Source organism: Crassostrea angulata, chromosome 1 (genome assembly GCF_025612915.1).
Source record: "Crassostrea angulata isolate pt1a10 chromosome 1, ASM2561291v2, whole genome shotgun sequence".
Lineage (NCBI taxonomy): Eukaryota > Metazoa > Mollusca > Bivalvia > Ostreida > Ostreidae > Magallana > Magallana angulata.
This window is the reverse complement of record NC_069111.1, coordinates 49,468,710-49,483,425: the sequence shown is the minus strand read 5'-3', so window position 1 is coordinate 49,483,425 and position 14,716 is coordinate 49,468,710. Positions and strand designations below refer to the sequence as shown.

At 34.1% G+C, this 14,716-nt stretch overlaps 2 protein-coding genes and 1 pseudogene across 2 annotated transcripts in view; 1 reads left to right on the top strand and 2 right to left on the bottom strand.

Annotated features, from left to right (window-relative positions):
- Window positions 1-14,716, top strand: part of LOC128172065 (uncharacterized) — a 170,813-nt gene that overhangs the window by 89,836 nt on the left and 66,261 nt on the right. The window lies entirely within an intron of this gene.
- On the bottom strand, window positions 127-3,355 carry LOC128171933 (tyrosinase-like protein 1). Its single transcript, XM_052837717.1, has 4 exons — window positions 2,939-3,355; window positions 2,634-2,761; window positions 2,139-2,329; window positions 127-1,679 (listed from the first exon to the last, which is right to left on the bottom strand). The coding sequence occupies exons 1-4, from the start codon at window positions 3,353-3,355 to the stop codon at window positions 277-279; spliced, it is 2,139 nt and encodes a 712-aa protein (XP_052693677.1). The 3' UTR covers window positions 127-276.
- On the bottom strand, window positions 6,349-10,483 carry LOC128192862 (uncharacterized; annotated as a pseudogene).

Sequence of the window (14,716 nt, the reverse complement as noted above, 5' to 3'; positions counted from 1 at the left end):
ATTAGATAGATAAAAAAGAAAAAAAATGACTGGATATCTGGGTGATATGAGCTTTATCAAACACGGGAAGTCAAAGAAAATCAACATAAAAGGCCAAGGCTTGGTAAATTTGGTTTAATTCATTTATAACATTGTTTTTAGCAAAGCAAATTTCATTGAAAGTATGTACTTCAAATGTCCTTGCACGTAATTAAGAACAATTGGTCGTGTTAAAAAGATGTTATGTCTGTTTAATGAAGACTAAAGATGCTTTACTCTGGTTTCAACATGGAATTATCAGTAATCCCAAGGCCAGGTATTACTGTTGTCACACAGAAATGCTAGAGCGGGGGCCGAAAAGTCCGCATGGGTATCTATCTGACTATATGTCACCAGGGTAGAGTTCAACGCATCACTATAGGTAATGGAGTACATCTGAGGGGAAGACGTGGAGACTCTAAAGGCTCCGGAGCAACCCTTGTTGTTCCTCTGACCGGTAACGAAAGTCAGACAAAGAGGTCGGCAAGGTCTACCACACGAATCGTAGGCTGTAAACAACGTCTCTCCTGTGCCGTATTCCGGATTCTTGACTCCTACCGTCATCGTGGTAGTGTATACTGGTTGTCTGTTGTCTATGATAGCATATTCCGTATACATCCCGTAATAGTTCAGACCATTGGAAGTGACAAACACTTTGGAAGCACCCGAGTGAGCAGTCTGACATGTGTCTTCGATTTGGTCAACTGTTCCAAACAATGTCGGATCGATTTCTTGGACGTTTTGAGATCTGCTATAAATGACATGTACAGGAATATAAACCCAACGTTTTACATCCACAACTCCGTCAATTATAAACGTATTTGTAAAAGACCGTTCAAGAGCAGATACAGACTGAAGATGGTTGTCTTGAAGTGTTGCATTTCGGGGAGCAGCGCGTCGCACGCGTCGCACGCGTCGCACGCGTCGACGTTGCATTCGTCGGCGTCGTGAATGTCTTCGGACCCGAGAATGCGCTCTCCTGATTTGAGTGGCAACACGAGCCGTTCCCAAGTTGTCAGGGCGGTTACGAATGTCATGGAACGGAGAGTCGCTAAACTTTTCCCCGACCGGAAGAGGTCCTCTTGCCATGGCCCTGTCAAGCGCTTGTGAATGCATGTCCAGACTTACTCCACGAGCGGCACCCATGGCAACAAAACCACTGGCAGTAGCCGGTGAATTTGCCCGAGCACGCGATATACAAACACGCCTATTCTGATCGCAATACAGATCTGGACTATTGTTACAGTTATTTTCACAAACAGGAAACGCCTCGTATGTCACAAGGTTTGCAAAACGATTAGCCATGGCTTGAATATTTGTAACTCTTTCAAACAAAGTCCCGAAGCTGATCACGTCATTACGACGATGTCCACGTTGTGAAGTTGATGGGTAATTTGTTTCAGGGTTAATACCACTCTGGATTTGCAGTTGCCGAAATCGGGCCCAAACAGCATCGACGTATGCATGATGCATGAAAAAGACCGGATCCCAGGTTGCAGAGTTAAGAGCTGAAAGATGTCCTCCAACCCAAACGTGAGGACCATTATGATGCCGTTCCAGACTGTAGATATTACCACGGGGTAGTGGTTCGGAGATATCTTGGAATCGTCTTCGGCTAAGAACAGCCCGCACACCAGCTTTTGTGAATAAAGCACTATTACCTTTTAATAAAGAAAAATGGATTAATATAATGTATTATGACATATAATGTAGATTATTAACTCAAAACCACATTGTGTATAGGCAATGTTATTAATACATGATCAGTATGAACAAATTTGTCAGCAAGCAGACATATATGTATTTGAAAGCCCGCATTCGAACTTTAAAGCAATTGCTCTGAATTAATGATGACGTTTGACCTTGAACTTCGACTTTGGACCCTTCAAATACTTTTTACCAAAGACTAGAGCCTTAATTAATTTTAACCACTTAAAAGGAAAAAATCAATTCTCTACCAAAACAGGTAATGCTATTCCAATTATAACGAGAGCTTATTGTAAATGAAATATTGCGTACTGATATGTATAACTGAGAGCTTATCGTTTTTCTATGAAGACAAAGAACCACTGCTAATAAACAGTCTAGAACAGAAAGCAAAGAACAAAAATAAAACTGACCAGTTCCGTAGTTTCTAATGAGAGGTGTTCCTAGAATAGTTCTCATGTCTCGGAATGGTCCATTCATGACCTCACCGTCGCCATTTCCAAAATACCGATCGCTCCAGAGGACGGATGTTGTAGGGTCCACCATGTCGTGATCTAACCCCGACTCCCAGTATGGTATTGCAGCTCCACATTGAGTCTCCATACTGAATAGAACGATTATGGATAATGAAATTCGCTGTCCAAATCACAGCCCAGATCTTATTTGTTGAACAACTATGGTAAAGTAAGTGTCAAGAAAGATATGGCGCTGCATTTGTAAATTAAGGTGGAAGAGGAATAAGCCAACAGAAGCTAAGAGCTATTAAACGTTTTGGAATATAATATGGTGCTTGGATTGAATACAAAAGTTGATTTCATTACGCTACACGCAAAGAAGTTATGACATAATGTTGAGCACTAACACATACTAGTATGTACATTTTTTTAGAATGCAAAAACAACACTTACAGTAAAAGATAAATCCTGTGCCACGGGAGGAAGGCTGGTCCATTGTGTGCTCTCCCCAGGGTGCTTCCTGAGTGAAAGACGGCCAGGGTTTGGTAAGTGTTCCGTCCTGCACTGGCTGGTTCCACTCTCTGGATAGCAGTTATTTGTTTAAAAACAGGAAACATGGTCTTTTACGAAGCACATGTTAAATAGTATTTCTAAATGATCGCATTTTCTACAATTAGCAGTTTCTGGCTTTTGCCAACCAGAGTCAATTCCAAAAATGCTAAAATTTTCGCATATCACAGAATAAAAATCATTTTTACCTCGGTTTGAAGCCGTTGAACACAGTTAACGTATGGCTGATAAGCGCCAGGACTGCGCACTTCACGTCGTGTTCGAGTAGTAGACGCTTGTCTTTTCTGACGTCCTCCTAGTTTCTTGTACTTTTCAACTTCATCAGCTTCCGCCAGAATTCGTCGGAATAAGCTATCTATGTAGTTAATACCTTCCTGTGTGAGATTTTCTCCAGACCAAACTTTTCCATCGGTCATCTGGTCGGTTAAGAAGCTCCTGTAACATGTGTTCTGAATGTAGATTGCAGACTCGGCTGATGACGTCACGTTATCGGAGCGGTACTTGTAGCATTCTTGTAATTCGGTTGGAAAAGGAATCGGTTCCAGAAGAGCAGACGACAAACTGAGAAATTCCAGCCATAGGAGAGCAAACAAGAAGCAAGCCATCTTCCCTGTCAACAAAAACTAACAGCTTTTTTAAATCATAACGATGACATAAATAAGGTTCATAGAAGAATTTAAAAAAATCACCATAAGAGAGCGCCTTTATTCTTTGAATATAAAAACCTAAATATATATAGGAATAATGAAAATATCAACAAAATACACTCTCTATATATGACTTTGCTCAAAAGGGGTAGACATTGTCTTTCAAAAATGAAATTCATAAAAATATGATTATTTTAAAATATTAAATACTTAACAAATATTTATAGATAAATAATCAACAAAATGGCAAAACTGATAAATATGATATTAAAAGAATGGCCAATAATATAGAAATATATAAAAGGATGATCAATAATTCATTTATTTTTGCAAGACAATGTGACAATTTCGTTTAAAACGATAGTTACTATGTTTTACTTACCTTCTTCTCTTGAGGAGTTCTGCCTGATTCAGGACACCGTCTCGCGCAATTTATAAGACCTATCATGTTTTGCATAATTATCACGTAATGTTCTTTTTAGTGAAGAGGAAAAGATTTGATTAATTTCAGCAACTAAATTTAACAGGAGACAGTTTCCATGCTTGACATAGACACAAATGCAGAGTTAACACATGCAATCTTAATTAAATTCTCGATTTGTAATTTTTAAAAAATAAACACATAGTAGTGGTTTTTGAAGTAAGATTAAAGCTTTGCTATTAGTTAAAATACATATTGTTTTATTTCAACTCTGACAAAACAATCAAATCTACAAAATGAAACAGTGTTGTTTTTGTTTATTTGTTTGTTTGAAAAGCAATAAATGATATAAAATTGGTTTTATTTGAAAGAAAGAAGTAAGGAAGCAAACAAACTGCATGAAAATTATAAATTATTTTCTGACCACATAGACAAGTTTCATTTAACATAAATCCTCGTTGACGTTGAAATTTACACTCGTTTTCTCAAATATCATATGATCAAGAATGGTCGTTTATAGACGCTCTTCTAAATTTGTCTATGGCAAGGCATATATATCTTTGCAGGTGACAATAGAGTGTCTAATTTTGTTATACTCACGGTTCTCAATTTCATAAAATAAAAAAAAAACTTCATACTATTAAGAGGACTCGATGGTCGTTGCCATTTTAGGCTTTTATTTATCTCCATAAGAAAAATACTCTACATAAAATCATAGGAAAATTATAAAATATTAAGGTTAATATTTATAGAAAAAGTAGAAGTATTTATCTTCAGACATTATTTTTTTAAAATAAATATTTGGTAGATCTAATGGTTATTTTGTTGACAACCCAGCCTTTTTTTATTGTTGTCAAAGGGATAATATAATGTACTGAACGGGTCAAATAAAACAATAAAGAAAAATAAGAAACAAACACTATTCAATTTAGACAGTGAACCTAAAATGGTAGTGCAATTAATCATTTTCAAATATATAGGTCAATGGTCTCATTTTCATGCTAGAGGCCTTTGTGTTTGTCTGCAAAATCAAATCAAAGGTTTACACACTATGACCAAGGCTTTCCTTGTCATGAATTTGTATAAATTTATAAAGTAATAGCAATATAAGTCGAGTGAAAAACAGTAATTAAAAAGGGATTTTCTTTATTTAAATATTTTTGACGAATTCGAAGAACAATGTTTTTAAAATCAATTTTATCTTCTAGATTATTAACTGTTTTAAAAAAGGCTTTAATGATATTTATTTATTTTCTTTATTTTTTGTTATCATAATTTACAAAAATTAAAATAATTTTTTTTAGATATGCTGCCGTGAAATGCTTTGTTTATTTCCGTGTCATTAGTTTTTAGCATCTGATTTTATACTTTTATACCTTTTTTTGAACTTATACTAAAACTTGATTTTAAACATATTGAAAAACAAATTTAATCTAAACTTTTGTACTTTTTTTTCTTTGAAAAATCAAGAAGAGGGAAAATATTAACACTACTTTCCTCGTTCCACTACAAATCTTCCTTTGGTAATGCACATTTTAAATGCGACGGATGATTATGAAACCGAATGCAGCTGATTTGCACTTTATTTCATTGTTTGTTTATAACAGAATTTTGACTGCAAGCTATCGACGACGTCTTATAGAATTCTTTTGGAAATATATCAGTTTGATGAGTTATAAAAAAGAAAAAAAAATTAGAAAAATACGAGGAATTTTTCCATTCAATTTGTTATTATCAGATTTTAGTGTCACTTCATATTAATATTCATAAACGATTGACCATTATGGGTGATCTGCATTAAATCAAACTCAAAAAGCTTACGTTTTAAACTCTTGATTCCGTACTTTTAAAAAGTAAGCAATATCACGTGATAATAAATATTCCAAATGAGGCGTTGTTAATAAGACGCGGAGAATGAATTTATTTATAGTTGATAACTTTAAAAATGTGACTGAATTTTATTGCATGAATTCAAAATGATCTCCAATTTTTACAGTTAATAAAAGGACAACAGATTTTACGAAAAAAGGCACATAACTATTCCTTTTTATTGATATTTATTTTAACGGATTACACAGTTTAAAATATTAAAAATGTACTTAAAGCCAGTGTTAATTAAAAAACCTTTTATAGCCTTTGCATATTATCAGCAATTGAAATGAAATTACAAAAACCTATTTTTATTTCTTTATCTTATTTAAAAATAAGTGGTTAGCGGGACTTTGATGATGTGCAAGAAAAAATGCACGGAACAAATACCGTATTATAAAAGTAAATTTTGAAAATTGAAAGTAGACCCACGGTCATCTTTTACTATTGCCACGCACAAAAGTAAAAGTAGGAGCCGAAAGGTCGTTGTGCATTTCCTCTAGATTATATGACATTGGAAATAAACATGAAACATCATTTAATATATTCAAATACATTTGTGGGAAATCTGTAGACATTCTTGTTTTAAACGGTGCCTCCAGCAAGACAAAGACGTTGGCAAGATCGACCATACTAATCCTATGCTTTATACGTTCACCCTTTAATACAACGCATCTCCTCCATCGTAATCTGGATTGACTCCTTCAGTCATTGTGGTAGTATTTATGATAGCATATTCTGTATACATCATGTGACACTGACCATTGGAAGTTACAAAAACTTTGGAAACACCCAAATGAGCGGTCTGACATGTGTGTTCGAATTGGTAAACTGTTCTAAACAATGTCGGATCGATTTCATGAACGTTTTTGGATCTTGTATAGACGATACGTACAGGGATATAAACCCATCGTTTTATATCTACAATCCGTCACTGACAAACGTATTTGTAAAAGATCGATAAAGAGAAAAGACAGACTGAAGATGGTTGTTTTAAAATGACGCGTTTTGGAAAATCTCTGGTCGATGTCCAGCTGCTCTTCTTTTGACTCCAGTACTAGCTCTTCCAAAATGAGGGTCAGCATTTGTTTCCAAGGAGTCGGGGGATTACGAATATCACTAAACGTAAAGTCACTAACTTTTTCATCGATCAAGAGTGGCCCCCTTGCCATTTCTCTATATAGCTAGTGTGACTTTATGTACAAACTAACTAGCAACTAACCGAGAAATTTTCATGGTCACAATACCGACGACCGTGGAAGAGCTGAAAGATGTCCTCCAACATAAGGCCATTATGATATCCTTTAAGACTGTATATATTGTCGTCCAGGTGGTGTTCGGAGATATCTTGAAATCTTTGCTAGCTTAAAACAGCTCCTATTCTAGCTTTTGTGAATAAAGCGCTATTACCATAAAAAATATAATCTACATACATCATACAATTAAATTAATTTCATTTTTCTATTAGGTTACAAGTAAATCATTTTAAGTATAACTGTCAAGGATGTCATTTTGATTTTTAACTTGGATATTTTGAGTGTTGAAAGGGGCATTCAAAATTATTAGTAAATATTAATTTCTTTAGCTCAGTGATAAAATAATATAGAAAGTCAACGATGACAGTGAAGCCAATAACACTCTTAAACAAAATCTTAATGTGATAAAAAGTTCACTCCCTAAAATATTTGGATTTATCGGTTATAGTGGTACTTATAAATGAATGAAATAACGTGTTTAAAAGACCAGTATTATAAATGTACCTTGTTGACCAAAAACAAATAGTTCACATACAATAAAAAAACCCAAGGAAAAGTACAATAGCTGATCAGTTCCACAGTTTCTAATAAGAGGTGATCTCATGTTCTCTCATGTTTCGGAAAGGTTCATTCATGACCTAAACATAGCAATTTCCAAAAATCCGATCGCTCCAGAGGACGGATGTTGTCGGTTCAACCATGTCGTGATCTAAACCTGACTCCCAGTATGGTATTGCGGCTCCACGCCGAGTCTCCATACTGCATAGAACGATGATGTAGAATACAAATCACCCCTGCGAATGTTATTGTTATTTAAATTTTAGACCACGTGGTTTTATTTGACCCTTTCAGTTTCGCAGTAAAAATCGTACCTCGTGTTTATAGTCTAGTTCATAGAATCTATAGGTACTATAGTAGTCAGATATTAAATCTAGAGGTTTATTGATTTTGAACTTTATCTTTATTAATTGGTGAATAAAATGTGTTCTAGAAATAAATGTGACAATACAAAAAATAGTTTTTGTCAGCTGTTGCAACAATTAACATGCTAAGTAGAGATCCCCCCTAAGGATTAATTTTCGATCCACGCCTGTCCTAGTAATAGCATCAATAGTGAAACAGACTATACAATTTTATGCAGAATGTTCCTTGAAAATGACTCGATATACTAAGTTTTTATGCAAAACAGACATCCATTATTTTTTTTAAAACATGGTATTGCACACCACAAGCATCAAACATGGATATGATTTTATTAAGGCACGCAATGTTTATATTTTCAACCACACAACACGTGGTTGAACACGAACGATAACTCTGTTCTGAATATTATCGTTTAATATAAAAAACCCTAAATGGTGAAATAAGACGAACTTATTAAAAGAAATTCATGTTTTAACATAAACCAAAGTAGGATACGATATGAAAAACGACCAGTACTTACGTATTTTGAAAATATAATCCGAACACTTATACTTCCGCTCGAAATTTCACAGGAACTGAACAAATCTTGGTGAAGTCTCGTGAACTTTCATTCGAGCACCTCTGGATTTATTACATACTTAGCAACGATAAAGAAAACATTCCGAACACATTCGCAGGGGTGCAAATTCACTGTCCAAAAACGCGGTCAAAATAAGCATCTGGTGAACGTAGGTATAGGTAAAAGGTATAGGTAAAATATTGGTCAAAAGATTGTGATGTGTTGTCAAAATGTCAGTAATGGTAGCTAACAGTGTCAGAGCTTTTAAAGTTTTGTATAATGATTTTGCAGAACTAATGAAAAATGCTTCATGCGATGATGATTCCTCAAGCAGCTACGGTTTGGTAAGTATTCTGCATCGTATTAGCAGGTTCCATAGAATTAAATAAAACATTATGTAAATTAACCCTATGGTCATTTTCCGAAAAGCGAGCTTCAGGTGAAAAAATTTAATATATTTACACCTGAGCTAATCTTGCGGTTATTTTCACACAGTGTCAATTCATGAAAAAATTAAGTTTCAACTTTTATAAATTTATTCAATTTGCAAAATGGAAAGTTATCGTTCTATAAAACAAATGGATCAAGAAATTAAGCATTACCAAAATTACCAACAGTCCCGATTAAAGTCACCTTTTCTTGTGAGTTCTATGGTCGATACAACGATATTGTCAGCAAATACATTTTCCACTAATTCGCATGCTGAATGACATTTTTCATACTTGTAGTAGGACCTTAATTATTCACCTGATTGTCTACGGATTTTCCGATTGCGTTTAAGAACACACGACGGGTGTGACCAGTCAGCAGAGGATGCATATTCCTCCATGGCACCTGATCATGCCTCTAATTTATTTAGAGTGTTGTGTTTGCTCTGTTCCATTTTTTTATTTTTCCTTTGAACTCTTGATTTGAACAATGTTGGTTATCACCACATGTCATTTGTAATTAGTGTTTACAAAGATAACATAGAAATGTTATCTTTGAAATAACTGAGTAGGCAACTATCACCGTATCAAGAAAAAACTTATTTTCATTTATATGCGACTATTGTACCAAGAATGTTGTAAGATAATGCGATTGGATCAGGTGATTGCACGATTGAACGATTGCGCCAATGCAATAAGAAGAGTGGCGCTCATGGTAAATTGAAGGTGATCAATCGTACAATGGTAGCAAAGAGTTGCAAAATTACATGAGATACGTTGACCAACAATCTAATGGTCGCAAAACACAAGCATAAACAATCGTGTATCACTTTTGCAAATACACAAAACGTTGTAAGACCTTCGTTGGTACATTGCACTGCGTTAATTTGGGTCACAGTCGGTTGCGTCTGAATATTGCACTTGTCCAATATTTTGAGGAGACTTGATGCGACCAATAAAACACACGCAATGAATGCGAGAGCTCGTACAACGTATATGAGAGCTCGTTGGTTGCTAAAAAATACCGATTGCAAAGTGTTGTAAAGTGCTTGGTGCCAAATGTGAAAGGGTCTTTAATAGTGTGACATATAATTGATTTGTTGATTAAAACTCTAAATATTTTTAAATTTAATTACAATATATCTAAAGTAACCATTTTTGCATACAGCAGCATTCCTTGTATTACTTGATAAAAAATAGTAACCCGCAAATATTTTCGGTTAGAGACTGGACCTTGTCCACGCCGACTTTATTGATCATCTAGATACGACAAGTTTGAAAATTCATTGATATGTTATGTTGTAAAACGAATTTTTTCTGATCATAATATAAAAAGGGTTCATCTATGAAATTGCCCAATACTCGTTTCAAAATATTTCCATCGGTCCAACACCGGTAATGACATGCAATATCTCTACAGGACAATTACCTTGGTTTATCGCTATAAAAACAGCTTGCATATGGTTAAAAAGCTCCAGGACTGTGCAATTCCCGTCTAAATCGTTGAGCATGCGTTTGTCTTCATGACCTTTTCCTATTTTCTAGTACTTCATCTGCTTCTGCCAGAATAAGCTATCTATGTAGTTAATACCTTCCTGAGTGAGATTTCACCGGACCAAACTTTTCCATCGGTCATTTGCCCATAAAGGAACATTCTGTAACACATTTTCTGAATGTAGATTGTAGACTCCGCTGATGACGGCACGTTTTCGGAGCGGGAAAACGAATTGGCTCCATATCAACATTTGACAAACCAAGAAATCCCAGGCAAACAACAGTAAACAAGAAACGAGCCTTCCTGTCAATATGAAGCACTGTTCAGTAACCCGTTTAAATGAGAGCAATTAAAGAGGGTGCAACACAAGTGATAAATTTGTCTGCATCAGGGCATGCGTGGTTTGAAAGAAAAGTCTTTTATATTGAAAAATCCAAAAACTTAAAAAAAAACTATTCATAATGATTAAATAATCATCAAAATTACGAGATCATATTCAATGGAAATATAAAAAATCAAACAATTTAGAGGCGTAAACAGCTTTTTGAAAACTATTTGACTTTTGATGAATGTAAGCATTGAAACGTTATAAGTACAACCCTGCGAATGTGTTCAGAATGTTTTCTTTATCGTTGCTAAGTGTATGATAAATCCAGAGGTGCTCGAATGAAAGTTCACGAGACTACACCGATATTTGTTCAGTTCCTGTGAAATTTCGAGCGGAAGTATATGTGTTCGGATAATATTCTCAAAGTACGTAAGTACTGGTCGTTTTTATTCCATATCATACACTTCTTTGATTTATGTTAAAACATGATAGTCTTTGAAGATGTATGTTTTATTTCACCATCTATCGGTTATTTGAATTAAACGATGATATTTAGAACAGAGTTTTCGTTTTTGTTAAACCATGTGTAGAGCGGTTGAAAATACAAACATTGGGTTGCTTAATAAAATCATAGCCATGTTTGATGCTTGTTGTGTGCATTACCATGTTTTAAAAAAAAAATAATGGGTGCCTGTTTTGCATAAAAACTTAGTATATCGAGCCATTTTCAAAGAACATTTTGCATAAGATAATAAAGTCTGTTTCTCTATTTATGCTATTACTCGGTCAGGCGCGGATCAAAAATTAATCCTAAAAGGGGGATTGCTACTAAGCATGTTAATTGTTGCAATAGAAAAAAAAACCTCTTATAATTTCTATTGTCATATTTATTTCTAGAACTCGTTTTATCCTCTAATTAATGAAGATAAAGTTTAAAATCAAGAAATGTCTGGATTTTATATTTGACTACAATTACCTATAGATTCTATGAAATGGACTTTAAACACGACGCAGGATTTTTACTACGAAACTGAAAGGGTCAAATAAAACCACGTGGTCTAAATTCAAATAACAGTAACATTCAAGGGGTGCAATATATAAAACTTTATCAAACTTTCATTCTATACGAAAACATTTGATGCATAGAGGAACAATTATTCTCATTCATTTTAAAAAAAGCAACATACAAATAAACAAACAAATAAAACCATTATTAAACCAATCAAGCAAGAACAATAAAATAAAATCAAATTTTAAAAATTATCAATCAAAAAATTGATTAGTAGATTTTATTCCCCTTCCATTCGTGCTTCTTTCTACCTGATTTGGGACACAACCACATGCTATGTTTAAGACCTATCAAGTTCTGAATAATTACCATGCCATATATTATATAAAGCAGGTGGTTGAACTTTATGTGTTGCAATTAAAGCCCATGCTTGACACAACAAACCTGTAGCATGTAACAAAACGGGGTGAAAAAGTGCGGTTTTAAAGACTTTAATTAAATTCTTTATAACCATGTATATCTTATTAATCTTGTCATGCACACAGATATTGTGATTTAAGACAAAAACTAAACATTTGTAAGACTACTTCCTTGTATAATCTTTCAATTTTAAAGAATGGTCACGACGAAGCAGATACTACATGTGTATTTGTTTTAAGAATTGAATAAAATTCCTACCGGTTCAGCTATACATAATGCCCCTAAAAGTGTTCACAAAAATAAAAAAAGGATCTAAAGATATGTACATATGCGTATTAGAGAAAGGAAAAAGGAAATGACCTCTGTATCAAAATGGAGAGAAAAAGAATATGATATAAATGAATTTGACTGGGGGAATATTTTTGAATTCCCATTTAAATTTACCCTTGAATTTAAACTCTAATGGATGCAATATCAAATACTGCATAGAATTGTTCCTACAATTAATTATTTATATAAAATTAAGCTTCAAGACTCTCCTCTTTGTAACTTCTGTAAATTAAACATTGAAACAATAGAAGATTTATTTACAGAATGTTTTGAAGTTAAAGATATATGGTATAAAATTAAAGAGTTGTTCTTAACAAAAACAATATTTCTGTTGTTTTTAATAATAGTAGCACATTTTTGGCAATTATAACAATGAAATATTATACTGAAATCAAACAGAACCTGTTGATGACTATTTCAGTACATTATATTTTTTCATTTAAACTCAAATCTGTCCAAAAACTTTGCTGAAAGATTCCTTATTCAAATATTCAGAAAATGAAAGAGATTGGAAAGCAGGCACGTAGCAGCTGGGGGGGGGGGGGGGGGGGGCAGCTCGCAAAAACAAATTTTTTAAAATTTACATATAAAAAATTTTTTCAATTTGTACCATCCCCCCCCCCCCCCCCCCCCCCCCCCGGATTAGGATTTTGAAGATTTTGGAAAACTTTAATTTCCCCCCCCCCTTTTTTTTTTTTTTTTTTAATTTTGCTTGTCAACATTTTTTGGATGAGTCTGGCCCCCCCCCCCCCCCCCATTTTCAAAAACGATGCTACGTGCCTGGAAAGTTATTTGTAAATCACTGTAGGTAGCATAATCATAAGCTATTTTAGTAACTTAGAGCCCAATATCCATGACCGTTATAATAATAAGTAAAATCTAAATAGCTGTTCTATTTGTGATGTACATGATGTGACTGCATGTCTGTCTTTTTCTCTTTTTTCCTTTCTGTCCCTCTTAAGGTATCACACCGGTAATTGTTTTCACTATATAACACTATAGAGGGGAAAAAATTCTTAAAAATCAGTTTGTATTTTTCATGACAAAATATTCGGAGGAAATGTTATTTGTTACCTATCTCATCAGCTAACACCATAAAAAGGGCAAGCGATACTGCATTTTCTCAAAATATCTAGCTCCAAACAGGTCTACCCTCAAAACCACGTGTTTTCCATTTGTATGTAAACAGACTGCACACTCCCCAGGAAGCTGCTGCATGAGCCCTGAAAGAAGTAGTTCCTGTGAAAAAAAATCATCACCTAACAAAATACATGAAATATTCTACTCAGTGGTACAAAAAATTTTAAAACTGAGTAAAGGAAAATGTAAAAATGCAGTCAAGGAAAAAAATAATTCTGAAGTATATATGGAACTACAATTGACTAAGTTCATTTTGATTGGCCGATTACCGGTGTGATACCTTAATCAACTCTTATACAAAGCTCTATGTTATATACTTATTTAATTTTGTACCAATGCCATATATATGTTAAAATGTAAAAGAGTTTCAATAAATCTATTGAAAAAAACCCCCAAGAGAATTCCTATCGGTTCATTAACAAACAAGCCCCGGTCGATCGGTACCGTTTATTTTATTTCACAGTGTACATATTTGAATGTAAATGAGGATATGTTAAAACTGTATTAGATATATAACTTTAAATCCTGTTTTAAAACATCAACTATACTACGGAAATTAAGACCTTTCTTATGTAAATCTACTTATATTTTTTTTCTTACACATGGAGTTTCTTTGAAAATGAATTGGAACTTTTATTTAAAAAAAGGTTTTGTAGGAATGCAATACAAAAATATTATGTGTTTAAAGTTGATACAAACGCAGTACAACGGTTGTATTATCATACTGGAGACGCAACACATATAAGTTAAAGTTTCTTGACGTCAAAGTACAGTGTTATATTTATAATTTTAGCGCCTTATAAGACGTCTGGACAATACTGTATACTTAAGAAATAAAGTACGAGTTTTCGTGAATAACTTCCGCGGTCGAGAAATGTTGTTTTGAAATTTAAAAGCCGAGGCGTTAGCCGAGGTTTTATTTTTCAAACAACATTTCGAGACCGAGGTTATCATGCAACATTCACGATAACAAGAACTTTATTTTTATTCTACTAACAGCCTAGTATTTCTACAGATCGTTTCTCCTTTAGACGATCTAGGTCATTTTGACGGCTGTTCCGTGTAACATCAACGGTTTAGTTAGTAATGCTTACCTTTGTATCGATCACAGGAATCACATGCAGACCAGGCACGTAGCAT

Excerpts from the sequence above, each read along its gene's own strand:
- LOC128171933 (XM_052837717.1), bottom strand. The coding sequence starts at position 3,355 with ATGGCTTGCTTCTTGTTTGCTCTCCTATGGCTGGAATTTCTCAGTTTG. Across the intron at positions 2,762-2,938 it reads TTCAACGGCTTCAAACCGAG|AGAGTGGAACCAGCCAGTGC; the intron begins GTAAAAATGATT and ends ACTGCTATCCAG. Across the intron at positions 2,330-2,633 it reads CACAGGATTTATCTTTTACT|TATGGAGACTCAATGTGGAG; the intron begins GTAAGTGTTGTT and ends CGTTCTATTCAG.